The sequence below is a fragment of the Natator depressus genome, chromosome 4, assembly GCF_965152275.1.
Source record: "Natator depressus isolate rNatDep1 chromosome 4, rNatDep2.hap1, whole genome shotgun sequence".
In the NCBI taxonomy this organism is placed as follows: domain Eukaryota; kingdom Metazoa; phylum Chordata; order Testudines; family Cheloniidae; genus Natator; species Natator depressus.
The window spans coordinates 122,997,228-123,017,206 of NC_134237.1; the positions used below are offsets into that span (position 1 = coordinate 122,997,228).

General features: G+C 40.7%; 1 protein-coding gene across 8 annotated transcripts in view; it reads right to left on the reverse strand.

Annotated features, from left to right (window-relative positions):
- NSD2 (nuclear receptor binding SET domain protein 2) overlaps nt 1-19,979 on the reverse strand; it is a 147,683-nt gene that overhangs the window by 63,361 nt on the left and 64,343 nt on the right. For all 8 annotated transcript variants that reach the window (XM_074951824.1, XM_074951819.1, XM_074951821.1 and 5 more), the window contains 5 exons: nt 8,784-8,928; nt 7,673-7,750; nt 6,046-6,164; nt 3,273-3,345; nt 2,097-2,221 (listed from right to left, as the gene is read on the reverse strand). In XM_074951824.1, coding sequence (XP_074807925.1) covers nt 2,097-2,221; nt 3,273-3,345; nt 6,046-6,164; nt 7,673-7,750; nt 8,784-8,928 — 540 coding nt within the window. The remainder of the gene's footprint in view (nt 1-2,096; nt 2,222-3,272; nt 3,346-6,045; nt 6,165-7,672; nt 7,751-8,783; nt 8,929-19,979) is intronic.

Genomic DNA, 19,979 nt, shown 5'->3' on the forward strand with positions numbered 1-19,979 from the left:
TTTGTTTTATATTTATTTTTGAACGCTCCCTTTCCTTTAACAACCAGGAGATTTTTCTGTTGATTAACACCCTTAGGCCACATGTCTACATTGCCAAACATGCAACCGCTAAAGTAACATTACACATTTTTTTTAAACCACCCACAAGATCCGAAGTTTATTTACATCTTATTTTGTTTCACAGAAGAATCACTAATAAATTCAAAAGCAAATGCCTAGCATGTTTTCCTTTTTTACTGGCATAATAGCTATCATCATAGAAAACTCACTAGGCTAAATCCTTAGTTGGTATAAGTTAAAGTCAGTGCTGATTTACACCAGATAAGGACACAGCACATGACCGACTATTATTCTGAAGTCTCCATTGTTTGTGAAAAGTTTATTTTAAGTAATGTTAAGTTGTCAAATTTCTTTTCAACCTCTCTTAGAAAACATTAAAATAATTCACTTCCTTGTTTGCAAACCTGTATTGTGTAAGCACAGCTCTGGCAATAGTGTGTATTGCTCTTCCTCCTTTCCTCTTATCTCATTTGCAATGCATAGTGCAGAGTTTGCAGTGGAGATTTCAGAGAGGTTCCAACTCAGCCCATGAGCTTGCACAATTTGGCTCACAATCATTTGTAGGTGGAAACAGAATTTGACCCTAGGTTTTCTTAAGTCCTAAAACAACTGAGCCTTTGAAAAAAGATCTCTGGACAGTGAATTTTTTTAATTGATATTTAGAAATCAGAGAACATGTCTTCCCAGATTACAACATCAAGAGACGTACATTTTAAACCAAACAGATTGACAGTTTCCTCCTTACGTGGATCTGGCTGACAAGTCAAATTCCACAAACACATACAGCATTAGGCAGAAAGGCTCAACTGTTCCCCCAAAAAAGTGGAAAGCTTAAGCCAAAAGAAGGAAATCAGCTGATTCAGATAAAGATGAGAACTAGTATTACCTAGGCATTCCTTCCTGAGGGTTGTTGTATTTTTTCGTTGTTGTTTGTTTGTCGTTATTGTTTTTTTTGGGAGGGGGGGATGACATTTTTGAAGTCATAGTAACTATACACAGCAGTTAATGTGCAATCATTCCAATTTGTAAAAATAAACCATTTACAGAAAACAGTCTAGATATTATATTATATTGCACTCATGATGGTATCTGAGCACCTTAGATTTTCAACAAAACAGTGAAATGGGAGAAGTGAAAGGAACTGCAGCTTGAAGTCCTATTGCCTTGCAAACAAAACACTAATTCTCTACTTTGACTAACCTAAAACCTTCATGATTTTTTTTTTTAACATTTGACTTTTTAAATATGAACTTCTGAGGTTGCCTATGTCTGTTCCTGCTAAGTGTTTGGAACCCCCTTTAGAACAGCGTGCATAGGTTGTTCTCATGCTACCATTCTTTGGCTGTTTGTTTTAACAGTACAGATGACCGGTAGAATGGATTCCATTTATTGTATATGAATATACACTTAATTTATTTTATGTCAATTGAGAGAGTTACAATACCAAATAGGCAGACCTAAGACTATGATAAGTAAATATCAAAAAGATACATCCTTCACTGCCTGTTTAAGTATGCTGGAGATTAAGTTATTTGCACCACAGAAATAGTACCCAATTGAACAGATCGAAAAAGATTGAGAGAATAAAGGCCACTGCTCAGAAAACCGTCCAAGACTGGTGTAGACCAAATACAGAGGATCAAGAAACTTGCTTCAATATAAAACCTATGGCAACATGACAGTTTTGTTACACAATGTAATTAACATAGTTGACACTTAAATAAAATCCATGGAAGAAAAAACACAACACACTGGCATTTTACTTTGCTTCTAAGAGAGGGTTACAATTCAAAAACTTTTTTGGTAAATACATTTAAAAAACACAATATCTGAGTCCCTAAGTGGACGTTTGTTACAATAAATGAATTTGCAATACACACACTAACAGGTTTTACAGAGGCCAGAACTGTAACTCATCTAGGAGCAAGGTTAGAGAATTTAATGTTATTTTTTTTTGTTCTGTGTTTTTAAAAAAAGATTTACACCTGATACTTTTTGTAACTATATGGCTGTGTGTGAACACCACTTTTTTTTACCTCATTCTCAGTTAAGGAAGCTGAAGGAGATGAACTCTTGCTAAAACCAAGAGTTGAAGATTCTGCTGCTGAAGCCCGATTTCGCTTCTTCAGTGGTTTACATGCATCAGACAGATTTTTCGTTGCTGTAAAATAATTTTGGTTTACAAAGTGAAGTTTGGAACTTTAAAACGTTATCTCCCTGAAGCCATTTAAAATATTCCTTCAGATAAGGGAAGGAATTGTGTAGGTATGTCTTCTGGGCGCCTATGTAGTACTGAGTAAGCAGTGCACAATTAAGTTTTTGAAATAATGATGCGTTTTGTTTTGAAGACTCAAGAGATCTCCAATTAAACAAATATGTACTAAAAATATTGTTAAAAATTTCCCAAAGAGCTTGCTAAATATTTTTAAATTACAATACTCTGTAATTTATGACTTTTTAAAAAGAGATGTAACACTAATTTGCTCAAACATTACTTAGAAGGCCTATATGATCTCAGCAAAATCAGATTCACTTTGTTAACATCCCCTTTTAAAAAAAGTTATTTTTAAAGGAACTGGATGCTTACACTAAAAATAGCAACAATACCACGTATATTAGTTTAGATCTTTTTGCAGTGTATTAACACTTTTGAAACTGAATGTAAGAATTAAATACATGTGTTCTTGTGTTCTTATAAAAAAGTTACCTTAAACATGTGCATGATTAACAAATCTGATCAATGAACCATTTAGCACACAAGATTGTTTTACAACTCCCTCTCAACTCTCCACATTGCCTCCCATCAACCAATTGTTATAAAGAAGTTCTTGAATCACACATGAATTTAAGTTTGATGGTCACTATTTACTATATACACTTATTTTATTGGATAAATGTATAATTAATCATGCATTTGAACAGCAAGGTTTATATTGCTACTTTACAATATCAATGGGCAACAGTTTTAATTTGGTGCCATCAAATGGTGAACTTCAGAACTGCTGCTTTAAAATCAGCAATACACAATTTCAATCAAATATAGTACTGCAAAATGCTGGCAGTGCATAAAAGAGTGCAACCCCTCAAAATGGGGTTTAATGAATATAACTCAATATGGCTTCAGCAAAGTTTAGATGGCTGTCTCAGACAACCTGTTTAGTTTAAATGATTTAACTGAAAAAGTTAATTAAAACTTATTCTGACCACATTACCTGACTGGTTCTTTTGTGAAGAGAAGGTTTCTGTGACCTTTGTTTTTGCTGTTTTGTCATTGCTTGTCTCCCTCTGTCACAAAATAAAAAGAAAAAAGAAAAAAGAAAAAAAACTCCTAATTTATGAGTGATTGGATAAAGGTGGCAATTACTTTTGGATTTCTGTTATTAGAAAGACAATGTCTTTGCAAACATCCTGGTCTATATTGTAATGTAATTCAGCTATGGTAACTTTCCATTTTAGGCATGTTTATTTTTTATAAACCACCAACTGCAGAGGCTATAAAACTGTCAAAAAAAACAAAAAACCCCAACTTGATATTCAATGTCTAACCTATCCATCTGAAACTGAAATACGAACCCCTGCATGAAAAGGAAAATGCTATATGAAGACAAAGCATTTCAGTCAGCTTTAATATTCTTTTGTCCAAACTGGTCAAGTTAAAACCTTTACATTACTAACGTAACTGCAGCAGAAATATATAAGTTTGAGGATCAACCCTGCACTGAATTTTAAGTCTCGGATACTTGTCGTCAACGTCACTACTTGTAGCAGTGTCATTTTTTTGCACTGTTATTGTTAAAGGTTGTGCCAGCATTTCCATTATAAAATACTATTTTCAATGGAATATTGATATTGCATAAATTTGTGTCAGACTGAAACTTGTCAAATATTTTAGGCCAAGAAGTATTTTGAGAAATTTGGGAACTTACATTCAGCTGTTTGACTGTGGACATTGCACCTGGTCAAAAATAGGGCACCTCCCTTAATTACTTAAGCAACAGGGATTGCCATGAATATCTTAACTATGAGCTATGGATCCACTGAGGTAGTAAATCATGCAAATAGTAGCCAACGTTGCTTAACCTTAAATTGATGCAGATCTGATCAACAAGACGGGCATTATGGAAGGACCCAACTGCAAATATATTTTGATTTTCTAAAGGAAGCTTAAGTGTTTATTGATTTTCCTCAGTCAATCCATCGTTGAGCTGGTAAACTTTTGTAGAATACCTCAATGCCAGACTACAGAGTAAGAAGTGGCCCTGCTGGATCAAAAAACCCACCTTAATGGAAACCAACAGCAGTTTTGCCTATCCATAAGCCATATTCTTTGCTGAATAAGTCAGTCTGTGTTTACATAAACTTCCTATCACTGAGACAACTAGAAGCTATAGTTCCATCAGGTTAATAAATATCTTGATGTATTTTTTAACAAGATGATTGAGGATCCATGGTCTGATTCACTCTTCACTGAAAGTGTCCTTGCTTGTGTTACATATTTATGCTCCTTTAATACAGCTCCCATTGTGCCGATGTGATTTCTATATGCGCCATAAGTTACAAATTTTTCAGACAGAATCTATGAATATGTATTATTACCTAATCATTTCGTTCTATAACATTTAATTTCATAAAGAATAACTAAGGGCACAGAATAGCAATAGCAACACACTGCTCCTTCACAAGGAGCAAAGGTTCATGATCAATCCCAAAGCTTCTTACTCCCTAGGACAGAGGATATTAAAAATCTGCCACTGAGTTGAAACTAAAGAACGGGAAGTGCAGCTTCAATGCTCTTCACCACTCCATAGGTGGATGACAGCTAAGTGATCTTTAAATTGTTTATGGTGATAAAGTGGACAGCTGGAACTACTCTAGGTTTCTAAGAGGAGGAAACGGGTAAAAGGCAATTCATACAAAGTAATAAGAAAGCAACCATTCTGCTATGTCTGAGACCTTCTGGAGCTAAAGGCATAACAAGAGCATTCACGTATGTATTCAGGGCTCCCAAATTACTTACTAAACACTGGATCACAATGCTCCTTCCCCCAGGGGATTCACAACACTATTTTACAAAAAGTCTTCATATACTATATTACTAAGGCCTGATCTGGAAAACACTTACATACGTGCTTATGTTTTCATAAGATTAGTCCTACAGAGTTTGCTGGGTCTACCCACATGCAAAAAGTTAAGCACACGCCTAAATGTTTGCAAAGTATGGGTTCACTGTTATAAACAGAATCCCTAGTGATCTAGGCAAGTCTATAAAAGAAGTTATTCACCTTGTGTCGTAAAGATGGTTCTTCAAGATGTGTCCCCCAGTGGGTGGTCCACTGTAGGTGTGTCTGTGTCCCTACAGTGGAGCACCCATATGGACACTACTCAAAGAAGAAGGAGAATGATCTAATTCTGACAAACAAGCTAGAGACTGAAGAGGAGCGAGTTAAAGGCCTGCTATCTGAACAACAAGTTGTTAAATTTAGAAATTGCAGTGTATATATAACAGATTGGAGTTCAGGACACAATGCTAGCCTAAACTGCTTTACAGGTTTAAATTTGATTCTTAGAAGTGTTTATTTGTACTTTATTTATTTTTAAGGACACAGTCTTTGATTCAGACAAATGGTGGTAACATTCACATATACATCTCTACATTTTGACACACAGTAAAGGGATGAAATTGTAAAGCAAGAAAACCAGTGGGCTGAGCCCTTGCCCTTGGGAATTGAATTCTATTACTATATTTTTTCAGCTAGGTTCAAATAACTAGCAAGGACCTCTTTTCAGATGTCTCCACCTCAACACTAAATTAACAAAATCTTTTTAACAAGTGCATCCAAACAGACATTTTTACAGTTGCTTCATTTGATGCAGTTAAAAACCAGTAAATATTAAATCCTGAAAATGGAAATGCTGACAAACTTAACTATAGCAGAGTGATTGATGCTGCTATAATTGACTTAAACAAACCAATGATATAATTACCTTCCGATTATTCTGTTTATCCATCCTGAGTCTTTTCCTAGGTGCTTCCTGAACTTCAAAATCTTCTGAAGGTTCCTTTGTCCTCTTTTTTTGGTTTCTTTTATTTCCATGTAAGTTACCTTGGGGTGGGGGATGGGGGAAACTTACATGAAAAAAATCTAAAGCTCACTTCGAAATTATCTTAAACTGATCTAAATTATATTTCTTTTAAGTTATTTTAAAAAAAGATTAAAAATGTTAACAAATTTGATTAACCCTTGATGCCTAGGGTCCAGTTTTTATTACTGAATGCTAGTTCTAAAATGTATCCAAACTCCCAATTGCTAATCAATCAACTTATTTAGTAAGACAGATCCATCTGCATAAGCACTAGTCTAAAATCTGAATATGTAATTTTCCACATTTGTGTCCTATCAAATAAAATAGAGCTGTTCTATAAAGCTATAACTGTGCTTTACCACTGAACAAAAGTTTTTAATGTCTTCCTCATTCTTTTATTAAGTTTTCCCAAGGATATAGATACAGGTACTGGAGACTGAAGACATCTATTAAGGGGCCTCTGTCAGAGACAGGATATCACCCATCATATGGACCATTGGCCTTTTCTTGCATGGCAATTCCTATCTTTAAACATACAAGTGTATAGAAGGCCTTAAAAACTCCATTATACTTCTGTTTTGTGAACCAAAACCTTAAAGAAGATTTAATAAGATTACTTAACTTATTGTACATGAATTCTTTACATCATAATTCATTTGATTAATTTCAATGTAAAGCTCAAACACAAAAGGTCAGTGACTGGTCTACATAGCCACTTACTAAGTTTAGTTATCTACCTTTTTGAGGTACAGTTGGTATGATAATGGCTTAGAAAGAGGTCTGGTTCATTTATGATGCATGATGGGACCTAGTACATTTACTCTTAACATTGACTCTCCAGTTGAGAGGCCACGTTGCATGTTTAACATGGAGAAATTACAGAGTCCCAGACCATAAATTTATTATCTAAAAATCTTTCACAAAAGTACCATTTTAAATTTGTTCTACAGCTAGAAGTGTGCTGTTTCGATGGGAACTGATTTCTGATAAATATTTCAAATAAAGGCAGCAACCTTAAAAATAAGAATAGTTGTCAAATTGGGTTTTTTTCTACATCCAATTGATTTAGGACTTTATTATCTTAAATTCAACGCAGCTCTGAATCTGCAAACTTAAATTAAAATGGCTCCAGGAGAACCTGCTATTTACAAAAAGCCAGCATTAAAAAACAAAACAAAACAAAAAACCCAATACGTTTTCTGGTAAGGTCTGGATGGGGGAACGATTGAACTGACATGTTTTCATTTATAGAGAACTGAAAATGTACACAAAGATATGTACTAGCAACACCTGGTACAGGTACAATTCCAATTACATTTCTTGCAATATGACACTGAGGAAGTTGAACAAAATTCGGTACTACAGTGTTTAGATATTTAATTTGGGATCCATTAAAACTCTAAAGTTAAAGACGACAACATCTGAGAAGAAATAAAGAGGTTATGATACGTGGGTGATTACATAAAAGGTACACTCAATAGCTACTTATAATGATGAACTAATTGCACATAACACAAATTTCAATTACTTCTGGATCTTGATCTCCTTTTAGGTGAGTCTTGAAACACTTTACGTTTGGCCTCTCCAATATTCTTCAATGATGAACCTTGAGAGATACAGAATGTTGTTGTTGTTTTTTTAAAAAAAGGATATCCAAATATTTGACACTTAAAATTGTTAAAAAGTTCGTCAATTTTCCACAAAATGTTATTTCACACACAAAGATAACAAAACTGACTGCCATTTTTATACAGTTTTCTTTTTCCAAATCTGACGATCTTTCACACACTCCCTCTCATTCTTGTCACTGCCCAAAGCAGCACCTGGTAGCTTCAAATACTTCCTCAACAGGCCTTCCTATAGTGCTGTAAAACACTATGTATACCAGACATTTATAACTGGACTGAGAAGGGTCAAGAAAATGCCACACACCCTCCATTCTTCCTTCTCAAGGAAGCTACTCCAAAGAACTCAAATTATCATATCAAAATTCTAAATAAACTGTTGTTTATCAAGACCATGAATCTTAGCTAACAGCAAAAAAGTTATCTTGCAATTTCTTATGCTGTCCTAAAAGCTTTGCAGTACACCACAATAAAAATGCCAAAATGGAAGAAAGGTTTAGAATAAAGTTTGGAATACTTGCTTCCTGAGCTAATGAATGTTATGAGGTAACACTTTTTTAAAAATGTGTGTGTGTGTGTATATATATATATATAAAGAAAAGACAGTACTGGTTATATTTTATAAACCACTTCTTAAACTATTCTTAAGAACTAACCCATACTTTTACATTAACAAAAATGTCTGATTTTCCCATTCCCACCACCCACATTTAGTGGGCAGTGAAGATAATGGCAACTGCTTATGGGCAGAAGAAGAAGGAGAAACCACCAATCTCTAAACAGTAGAATGTTTACATATAACAACTTTGTAGAACAATGAGCAAGGAATGTAGACTTCATGGATTGCTTTTATTGTAACCATTGGCATTCTTTTCCTATTGGCACAAACACCAAGAATTAAAACCAGAAAACAATGATAGCTGTGTTCCCTACAGGTCTCAAATATGTGCTTAGTTTAACATCACTATGTATATCAAATTTAGTTAGAGTACACTAGCACAGTTTTACGTTTACCAGAGTCTTCTTCAGATTTGGGAGAGGTCACTATGGCAAACTTTGTGTTATAGCGAGCTTTCTGTTTTTCACTAAGCATGTTCCACTGCGATTCAAGCAGTTCTTCAATCTCCTCACGTGAAGCATCTGGATGTTCAGCAACCACCTGTTTATGCAAAAATGGTGCATACATTAAAGAGATAAACATTAAAAGAGTGCTGTACACACTTGTATTATTCTAATACAGTGGTTTAATACATAGAAACCCACTTAAAATTTCTACTATATTCATAAAGAACTACTACAGTACAGATTGGAAGATTCCCTACATATCCCATTTATCCCTACATATCCCATTTATCCCTAAAAATAAGGTTTTAGCAACACAGATTTCAGCAGCATGAATTATGAAGTACAGTAAATAATTCTAAAAAAATAACTTGGACCCCTTTTAACATTCAGAATACTGAGTACGGACGAACCACATCATTGAAAAAAATCCTTGTAATTTCATAGTTAGCAAAATTTAAATAAATACCACAATAAAAAAATTAGGTGAACACTACTGGAATAAACAAGTGATGGCCTTCATAGATTCCACTAAACTAATTAGAAGTATTTAGAAGTAGTTTGGCAGATAGATTCATTATTATACGTGCTGGCAATAATTTAGTTAACATTTTCCCAGACCACTTTACATATTTTAGATTACATTCTGTATTTTCTTTTTAAACTTTGTTTAATCTAATCAAGTATGAAGAAGCCCAAGTGTGGTAGGTATCCTTAGGATACAAAAACATTTGAGTTTTAAGCATAGTGACCCTGATTTGATCGTATACTCTTGGAAAGTAAGGTAGCATAGAGAAGTCTGTTTAACAAAATTGGAAAAGCGGATACTAAATTTAAAAGCTTAAAAATATTAAATGGGATACTAAAGTGATATCAAATATGTGGTTTAAAATCATGCAAGTCTTCTGGTCTGAGAACTGAATCATAACCACCTTCAGATGTTCTAGACTGAGTACTATTCATCCTCCCAAATCCCAGCTATCACTGGTCTGAGGAGGCATCCCTCAAAAGCACCACACACACTAGGAGAAACCCGAAGGCTAGGCCCCTAAAACCACATTCTCCAACAGTAAAATCACTAAATGGAGAAGGAAACAACAACCCAATTTTTCTGCTGATGAACACAAGATCAGCCACCAATAAAACCAGCACCATTCATTATCTTATTTTCAGTAAAGCACCCAGCCTTGCTTACATCACTAAGATTTGGTTCAATGTCACTTCTAACCCTATCCTAACATACCCCACCCCACAGCATATACCAGTGTTTCGCAGCCCCAAAGGGGCCGCAAGCTGGTTTCAGGGCCCCGTAGGGCCCCGCAGCTGAAACCTAGAGCCCCGAGCCCCAGTGCTCTCGCAGGGCTGAAAGCTCCGAGCCGCGGTGCCACTCATGGGGCTAAAGCTCTGAGTCCCCCAACCTGTGGGGCTAAAGCTGGGAGCCCCGAGAGACAGAAGCCCCTGAGCTCCCAACTCCACAGGGTTAATGCCCCAAGCCCTCCTCCTTGCTCAGTGGCTGAAGTCCAGAGCCCTGAGGGCACCCCGCCCTGTGGCTGAAGCTAGAAGCCCCAAATCCCCCGCCCCGGCAGCTGAAGCCCGGAGACTGCGCCCTGGAGTTTTTATAGCATGTGAGGGGCCCCTCAAAACAAACAAATAAACAAAAGGTTGAGAACCCCTGCTCTATACAACCCAGGACAAAGACAGACACTGGTGGGGGTGGGGGAGAGAGAGAAGAGTAGCAGTCCTGTTTCCCAACCATCTCAGTTGCAGAAGACATCCCACCCAAGACAAAAATATTTATCCCATCCAAGACAAAAATATTTGAGTGCACCTATATGATCTATGAGGAGAAGGACAAGATACACTTAGGGTGCTTAGTGGTGTACAGAGGTCCATATAGAAACCTTCTCAACTTCCTGGAAGAACTCAGAATGACTGCCCAATAGTACTGGAATCTCCCCAATTCCTTGTCCTGTTATTTCAATCTCCATATATGGAATGCAAGTTATACAATAGTACTTGATCTAATGGCTTACATGAAAACCATGGGATTCTCCTGGAAGTTTCTGCACCTACACATGCAACTAGACATAGGTTTAAACCTATCTTCAGCTCAGGAGTAGATATGGGAGACGTTGCCAACGTTTCACTTTCCTGGTCTCACCACCACCTCATCAAGGCAAAGATCAGAGCCTTCCTTCCTACCCATTAGCACAGTGAACAACCCAAGCTTGTCCACTCCCAGGGACTCTCCAGGTTTTCAACTTAACCTAAAAGAACAAGCCACACAAATACAAGGCCAAAGCGTCAATGAGTTAGCACAGCGGTCCAATCACATGATATCCAGTACTACTGATACCAGCCCAAAACCCCTGAGATAATTAAGGTTCACAAAATCAAGTGCAGAAGCAGAAAGAGTGCAAGCAGCACAAAGCACATTCTGAATCCATTTGCCAGCAGCACATATCACTCCTACAGGAATGCACCACTGCAATAAAGGGTACAAAACAAGTATGAAATTCCTCCGCAATCGACCCAGCAGAGCTATGTCCAGCACAGCTATTCTCTGTTTTGAACAAGCTCTCATCAACCCAAACTGCATAGCCCAGACATCAGACCCAAGCATGGGCTGCTCTTGAGAGCTGTCAGCATATTTCATTATGAGATCAACTGAACATGTATGGTGATAATCAGTAACAAGAATTCCACCCCAGATCAGAGAGTATCATCGACCAAATCACCCTTACTGAGTTTGGCCTCCCTACATATACCAAAACTCAAGCAACCCAGGAAAGTTTTAGAGCCACAGTTTGTGAATGAGATCCATGCCCCTCCCTTCTAGTAAAAACCAGCATAGAATAACTATGCCCACTACCAATGGAAATAGTCAATGCTTCCCTTTCAGAGAAGCCCACCTAACAAACTCCTTGAAAAACACAATAGGTGGCCCAATATTCAAGCAGCCATCACTTGACCTTGCAGTTTACTCCAACTACTGTCCAATCCCTGGGCACAATAATTGAGGGCCAATTTCACAAAGCAGAAAACAATTATGAGCTAATTCAGCTGGAAAGAAGAATTTAATAAAAAACTTGAGTGATAACTGGGAATCACGTAAGAATACCTTATTAGTTGCACAAAAAGCCACAATCCCACTAGGTTCTGCTGGTTACAAAAAATGAACCTGTTTTAGAGAGGAAGCAAAGGCAGCTATAAAAAATAATATATAAGGCATGGAAGAAAGGGGAAGTTGATTAGTAATCAATATAATTCTGAAGTTAGGAATTGCAGAAAGTGACAAGGAAGCAAAGGGATACAAGGAGAAATTAATGGCCAAAGTTAAGGACAACAATGTGTTTTTTTTTTGTTTTTTAAAATATATTAGGAACAAGAAGAATGGTATTGATCCATTACTAGATGGAAATGGTAGAATGATCAATAGTAATGCAGAAGACAAATATTTCTGGTTTGTATTTGGGGAAAAACATAATATAGCCTCATCATATGGTGATGAGAATATTCTTGATTCCACTGTTATTTCTGGAGGATGTTAAACAGAAACTACTAAAGGTGGACATTTTTAATAAGCTGGTCCAGATAACTTGCATTCAAGGGTTTTAAAGGAGCTGGCTGAGTAGCTCACTGGATCATTAATGCTGATTTTCAGTAAGTCTTGGAGCACTGGGGAAGATCTAGAAGACTGGAAGAAAGCTAATGTTGGGTCAATTTTTCAAAAGGGTTAATGGGATGACCTGGATAATTATAGGCCTGTGAGCCTGATATTGATGCTGGACAAGATTGATGCTGGAATGGCTGATACAGGACTCTACTAATAAAATAATTAAAGGAGGGTAATATAGATAATCAACATAGGTTTATGGATAATAGATCCTATCAAATTAACTTGATTTTTTAAAATACAGTTACAGGTGTGGTTGAGAAGATAATCGTGTTCTGTAAGTCATCTGACTTGGTACTACACATTTTGATTAAAAAACTAGAATGATATAAAGTTAACATGGCACACATTAAATGAATTATAAATTGGCTAACTAATAGATCTCAAAATATAATTGTAAACCGGGAATCATCATCAAGTGCATGTGTGTCCAGTGGGGTCCCGAAAGGGTTGGTTTTAACCATATGCTTTTTCACATTTTGATCACTTACCTGGAAGAAACCGATAAAGTTTGCAGATAACACAAAAATTAGGAAGTGGTAAATAATGAAGAGGACAGGTCACTGATACAGAGCAATCTGGATTGCTTGATAAAACTAGGCACAAGCAAACAAAATCTGTTTTAATACAGTTAAATGGAAATGTATGCATCTAGGAACAAAAAATATAGACTATCTTTATAAAATGGGGGGACTATCGTGGGAAGCAGACACACAAAGAGATTTAAGGGCAGTGCTGTATAGCCAACTGAACATGAGCTTCCAGTGTGATGCTGTGCCCCGAAGAGCTACTGTGAGCCTGGGATGCGTAATCAGGGAAAACTTGAGTAGGAATAGAGAAGTTATTTTACCCCTGTATTTGGCACTGGTGCGACTGCTGCTGGAATACTGTGTCCAATTTGGCGCCCAAAATTCAAGAAGGATGTTAATCAATTGGAAAGGGCTCAGAGAAGAGCCACAAGGGGAAGTTACTCACCTTGAAATAACTGAAGTTCTTCGAGATGTGTGTCCCTGTGGGTGCTCCACTCTGGGTGTCGGTGCGTCCTGGCACCATTGATCGGAGATTTTTGGTAGCAGTGCCTGGTCGGGACGCAGGCGCTCAGTTGGTATCTCCCGTCTCATTGGAAACTTCCTGAGCGCCTGTGTCCCGCACCCCCCTCAGTTCCTTCTCTACCGTGGAGCGATTATACTAGTACTCCAAAGTAGAGGGGAGGAGGGTGGGGAGTGGAAGACCCACAGGGACACACATCTTGAAGAACTTCAGTTACTGCAAGGTGAGTAACTTCCCCTTCTTCTTCGAGTGCTGTCCCTGTGGGTGCTCCACTCTAGATGAATGTGTACCAGTACCCACTATGGTCAGTGGGACTTTGGAGATGCGACAGTGAGTACTGTAGAGTGTATTGTACGGCCAATTATGGTGTCTGCCGTGGTATCTTGCGTGATAGCATAGTGTTTGGCAAATGTGTGTGCAGATGACCCTGTAGCCGCTTTACAGATGTCAGAAATGGGTACGTTATATAGGAAGGCAACAGAAGTCGACATAGCTTGAGTGCAATGAGTTCTAATGCCTTCGGGCGGTTGAATATTTTGAATACGGTAAGAGGATCTGATGCAGTCAGAGATCCACTTGGACAGATGTTGTTTAGAGATAGCCGTACCTTTCCATCTTTTGGTGATGGAGACAAAGCCGTGGAGATTTACAAAATGGCTTAGTTCTATCTAAGTAAAAGGCGATTGCTCGCCTGACATCGAGAGTATGCAGAGATGTCTTGTGTGGAGTCTTGTGAGGTTTGGCATAAAAAGTAGGCAAGTATATCGGTTGGTTAAGGTGGAAAGTGGATACCACCTTAGGGAGAAATTTAGGATGTGGTCTTAGAGTGACTGTCTTTGGAGAAGATTGTGTAGGGAGGATGGGCCATCAGGGCACTTATTTCACCTACTCTCCTTGCTGATGTTATTGCAACTAAGAAAGCTACCTTCATGGACATATGGAGAAGAGAGGAGGTAGCCAAAGGCTCGAATGGAGGTTTCATGAGAGCATGAAGAACGAGGTTAAGATTCCACGTAGCTGCCGCTGAGTAAATTTCAGGGTAGAGATTTTGCAGGCCAGTGAGAAATCGTTTTATGGTGGGATGGGTAAAGAGTGAATAACCTTCTAACAGGTCATGGAAGGTGGTAAGTGCCACCAGGTGTACTTTGATGGAGCTGAGCGAAAATCTGTCCTGTTTTAGTTTCAGGAGGTAGTCTAGAATGTTAGGGAAGATCACCGTATTGGGCATTAAGTGATTATGTGAGCACCAGAGGGCGAAATGCTTCCACTTCTGCAGATAAGTTTTATGAGTGGAGTCTTTTCTACTGTGCAGGAGGACGTATCGGACTTGGTCGGAAGAGGCTAGTTCATGGGTTTGAAACCATGAAGGAAACAGGCTGTCAGATGGAGCTTTTGGAGCTGTGGGTGAAGAACCCGTCCGTTGGCCTGGGAAAGGAGATCTGGCCTGTTGGGGAGAGCCCGTGGATGACGGGAGGACATGCGGAGTAGGTAAAGATACCACGTCTGTCTTGGCCAAGCTGGGGCTGTAAGGATGACCCAGGCCTTGTCGGCTACAATCTTCCGAAGAACACTGTGTAGCAGAGGGATTGCTGGGAAGGCATAGAGGAGAGAGCTGTTCCACGGGATGAGGAACGCATCTCCTAGGGATGCGGTCCCGAGTCCCGCTCTGGAACAAAACAGCCGAGATTTTCAATTCTCCTTGCCACAACCCAGGTGTATTGATGGGGTGCCCCAGAGGGAGAAGAGCTGTTTAAGTATTGCGGGATGAAGTTCCCATTTGTGTTCTGTTGAGAAGTGTCTGTTGAGTGCGTTGGCAGTAGTGTTTTGGCAGCCTGGTAGGTAGGAAGCGATGATTTGTATTTGATGTTGTATGCACCAATTCCATAGTCGGATGGCTTCCATGCAAAGGGAATGTGATCGGGCTCCCCCCTGTCTGTTGATGTAGTACATATGTGCTATGTTGTCTGTTAAGACCCGAACAGATTTGTTCTTTATGAGGGGAAGAAAGCGAAGGCATACTCGCCTCACTGCTCTGAGCTCTAAAAGAGTTATGTGTAGGTGCGTCTCTGATGCGGACCATCCGCCTTGTGCCCCCCTAGATGCGCTCCCCAACTGATTAGGGAAGCGCCCATGGTGAGCATGAGCGTTAGGGATCGTTGCTGGAAGGAAACCCCCGTGCAGAGGTTTTCTGGTCTTGTCCACCAATGTAGGGAAGCTAGAACATTGGGAGGAGGAGTCTGCAGCGTCCCTAAGGTGTGTCTGTTGGGTTTGAAATTGGAATTGAGCCAGCCCTGAAGACATCTCATGTGCAGCCTAGCATATTGGATCACGAAGGTGGTGGCTGCCATGTGACCAAGGAGCTGTAGACAGATTCTTGCCTGTGTCCTGGGACGAATAGAGAGCTTGTGTATGAGCTGCGTGATAGCAAGGAATCTGTGATATGGGAGCAAGGCTCTGCTCTGGATTGAGTCGAGACGAGCTCCGATGAATTTGATCTGTTGTGTAGGTGTCAGGGTGGATTTTTGGATGTGTATTTGGAGGCCTAGGCTGTGAAAAAGGGATATGGCGAAACGGGTAGCTTGAAGTGTCTCGCCATAGGAGTTGCCCTTGATGAGGCAATCGTCCAGGTAGGGGAAAAGCGTGATCCATGTTTGTAGAGGTGAGCCACGATCACGGCTAGAGTTTTGGAAAAGACTCTTGGCGCTGTGGAGAGGCCAAAAGGAAGAACTCTGTATTGAAAATGGTCATGACCGATTGTGAATCGTAGGAAGTGTCTGTGAGCTGGATGAATTAATATACGAAAATAAGCATCCTGTAGGTCGAGGGCTGTGAACCAGTTCAGGAATTACTGTGCCCAGTGTGACCATCTTGAATTTTTGTATCCTCACAAATTTGTTCAGTTGGCAGAGATCTAGCACAGGCCTCCATACCCCGGTCTTTTTCTGGGTCAGTAAGTAATGGGAGTAGAACCCTCTCCCTCGATGTTGTGTCGGCACAGGTTCCACTGAGCCTAGCTGGAGAAGGTGAGCCACTTCTACGTGAAGTAGGTGCTCGTGAGAGGGGTCCCTGAAGAGGGACGGGAAAGGGGGAAGGATAGGAGGATAGGATAGAGTAACCGGACTGAACTATTTCGAGGACCCAGAGATCCTGTGTAATATGCTGCCAGGCATTGGAAACTCTGGAGGCGGTGGCCAAATGGGCAAGTAGGCTGTGGAATCAAGGGGTGGTCACGCAGACCCTCGACCAACGTTTCAAAATTGTTTTTTATTCCCGGATGGGTGGAAGGTGGTTGCTTGAGCTTGATTTTGTCTGCGCTTAGAGGGTCTACAGCGATTCCTATTTAAGTCATATGGTTTGGGTTGAGGCCGATAATATTGTTGTGTGCGCAGTCTTTGGTAAGGTTTGTATCGTTGTCTCCTGGGAAGAGATGGGTGAATACCCAGGGTGTGCAGTGTTGCACCAGAATCTTTCATGGTATGAAGTAGTTCATCGGTTTTTTGGGAAAACAGTTTGTCTTTATCAAAGGGGAGGTCCTCCACTTTGGTCTGCAGATCTTTAGGGATGCCAGATGCAGAAAGCCATGAAGATCATAACCACAGCAGTTGCAATAGTACGGGCTGCTGTGTCCACCGTGTCTACAGAGGCTTGTAGGGCCGTTCTGGAAATCAATTGGCCCTCTCTCAGAGTTGATTTAAAGTCCGCTCTCCTATCTTCTGAAATGTAGGAGGCAAATTCAAAAAGTTTATTGTCGTTATCAAAGTCGTAGCTGGCGAGGAGTACAGAGTAGTTTGCAATTCTGAATTGTAGAGTGGAGGATGTGTAAACCTTGCGACCCAAGACGTCAAGGCGTTTTAGGCCCTTGTCTTGCAGGGTGGGCTGATATTGTGGCTGTTTCGCCCTTTGTGCGACTGCATCCATGACGAGAGAGTTCGGTTGTGGGTGAGAAAACAGGAAGTCAGCATTCCTAGCAGGAACATAGTATTTACATTTGGCCTTTCTGTAGGTAGGTAATAAAGAAGCTGGAGTTTGCCAGAGAGTGTCAGCTGGTTGCAAGAGTGCTTCATTTATAGGGAGTGGTAAGAGGATGTGGCCAAGGCATAGGGTAGGAGAACCCAGGTGCCGTCCACGGGGGGGCAAAGTAGGGAAACTGAGGCTGGTGGCTGTGGACCATAGCCTGAGGTTCCAGTGGAGGAGGAGGGGCAGGTGGGGAGAACTCCGCCTGCTGCTGTATATCGGGTTCGCTGTCAGTGAAGGTAGCCAGTTAGGTGGTGAGAGTGACTTTTTGAAGAGTGAGCCCTGCATATCCAGGAGTGGAGAGTTAGGCTCAGGTGGCACTGAGAAGTCACACTGAGTGAGGAACTGTTGCTCTTGCTCCTGCTCCCTGGGCTGTGCTGAGCCTGGACTGTGCTCTAGCGCATTAGTAAGTGAAAGTGTCAGCGGTGCCACGGCTCTGTTGGAGGTGCCCTGCAGGAGGTCTGCTGCTGATGCTGAAGTAGGAGGCAGGCTCAGTGATGACATTCTTCCTGGCACCGCGGCTATTTTTAGCGCAGAGGGGGTCGGTGAGGACGTCCTTGTCGGCACCGGGGCAGAGTGCACAGCCAGCACCAAGGCTATTTTTAGCGCTGAGGCGCTCAGCGCCGCAGAAACCTTCCCGGTACGGGAGGTCGGGTTCCTGCCTCTGCGGAAGCCGCAGCTGAGACTTTAGAAAGAGCTGAGGCGCCTGCCTGTGGCACTGTCAGCCAAGAGACCCTTTACCCTTGTCAGAGTCCTTTCTTGCCTTTGCTCCAAAGAGGGTGAAGCAACATTCCCCACTGGCTTGGATCTGGCTGGGGAGCACGTAGGAGCGGGTTTAACTTTCCCCGTCTCCGAAAGCGGCTGCAGGGATTTTTCCAACGGAAGCATTTTAAGCCGCAGGTCCCTGTCACACTAAGCCCTTGACTTGAGGCTCGTACAATGGAGGCACATTGTGTGAAGTGCACCGGGGAAACCCACATTCCCACAATGTGAGTGCCCATCGGACCGTGGCATGGAGTCCTGACAGGAAACACACTTTTTGAATCCTGAAGCCCCTGGCATTGTGAACAGGGGAGAGTGTCTCAGCAGGAGACAAGTCTGAAGTGAATTTTTTTTTTTTTTAAGCTAAGTAACTGACTATGTAACTACACTAAAGGAAGGGAAACAACTGGGATGTAACTATTTCTATATTTTTTGTTACTTTTTTCCTACAGAGACCAGGGAAGAGAAGTAGCACTGCCCCAAGTCCCGTCTTCAGCCGGGGACGGTTGAGAAGGAACTGAGGGGGGTGCAGGACGCATGTGCTCAGGAAGATTCCAATCAGACAGGAGATACCAACTGAGCACCTGCATCCCAACCAAGCACTGCTACGATCTCCGATCAATGGTGCTGGGACGCACAGACACCTAGAGTGGAGCACCCACAGGGACAGCACTCGAAGAAAAACGATGATTACAGGATTAGAAGACATGCCTTGTTATGAGTTACGTTGTTTGTTATGTCAGAGTTTAATCTATTTTGCGTAACAAAGAGAAGGTTAAAGGGTGACTTGATTACCGTCTATAGGTAACTATAATGGGGAAGCAGAGGTTAGTCATCCTGTGCAGTAACCGTGGTTCTTCAAAATGTCCCTCCCATGGGTGCGCCACTTCAGGTGCACATGTACCTCTTGAACCCTTGATAGGTTTTCCAATAGCAGTGTCTGTTAGGCCTGCACATGCAGCATATACATCCTCATATCGCACACTGAAGCTACACAGGACTGCGCAGAACTGCCCTCAGTTCCTTCTCCATCCAATGTCCCACAGAGAACAGTGCAAAGCAGAAGGGAAGGAGGGCACGTAGTGGAGCACCCATATCAAAGAACCAGTTACTGCACAGGCTGGGTAACCTCATCTTTTCTTTTTCAAGTAGCATCTGTATGGGTGTTCTGCTTCAGATGACTCCCAATAGGGAGGAAGGACCTTCAGAATTGAGTCCAGAACTGAAGACAGGACTGAATTACCGAGTACTACATCTGCATTAAAGGCATGGATCAAGGCACAGTGATTAGAAAATGTATGTACTGTATGACCATGTAGCAGCCTTACATACCTTGGACACTGGAACGCATCCACCCCACTGTGGGGATTAAGCACCAGCTACATCATAACAAGCAACCACACACACAGAGATCCACCTTGACAGTCTCTAGGCAGAGACCTCCTGGATCTGTTTGTGATGGAAATGAGCAGTCTAACAGACTTCCAAAATTACTTGGTCCCATCTACATAGAAGGTCAATTCCTATCTAATATCAAGGCCCCAAATTCTCTGATTCTACAAGATGACGTGATAGCTAAAAAAAGGTAGTCTTCATGGATAAGTGAAGCAAAGAACAGGTTGCCACTGCTTTGAATTGAGATCTTG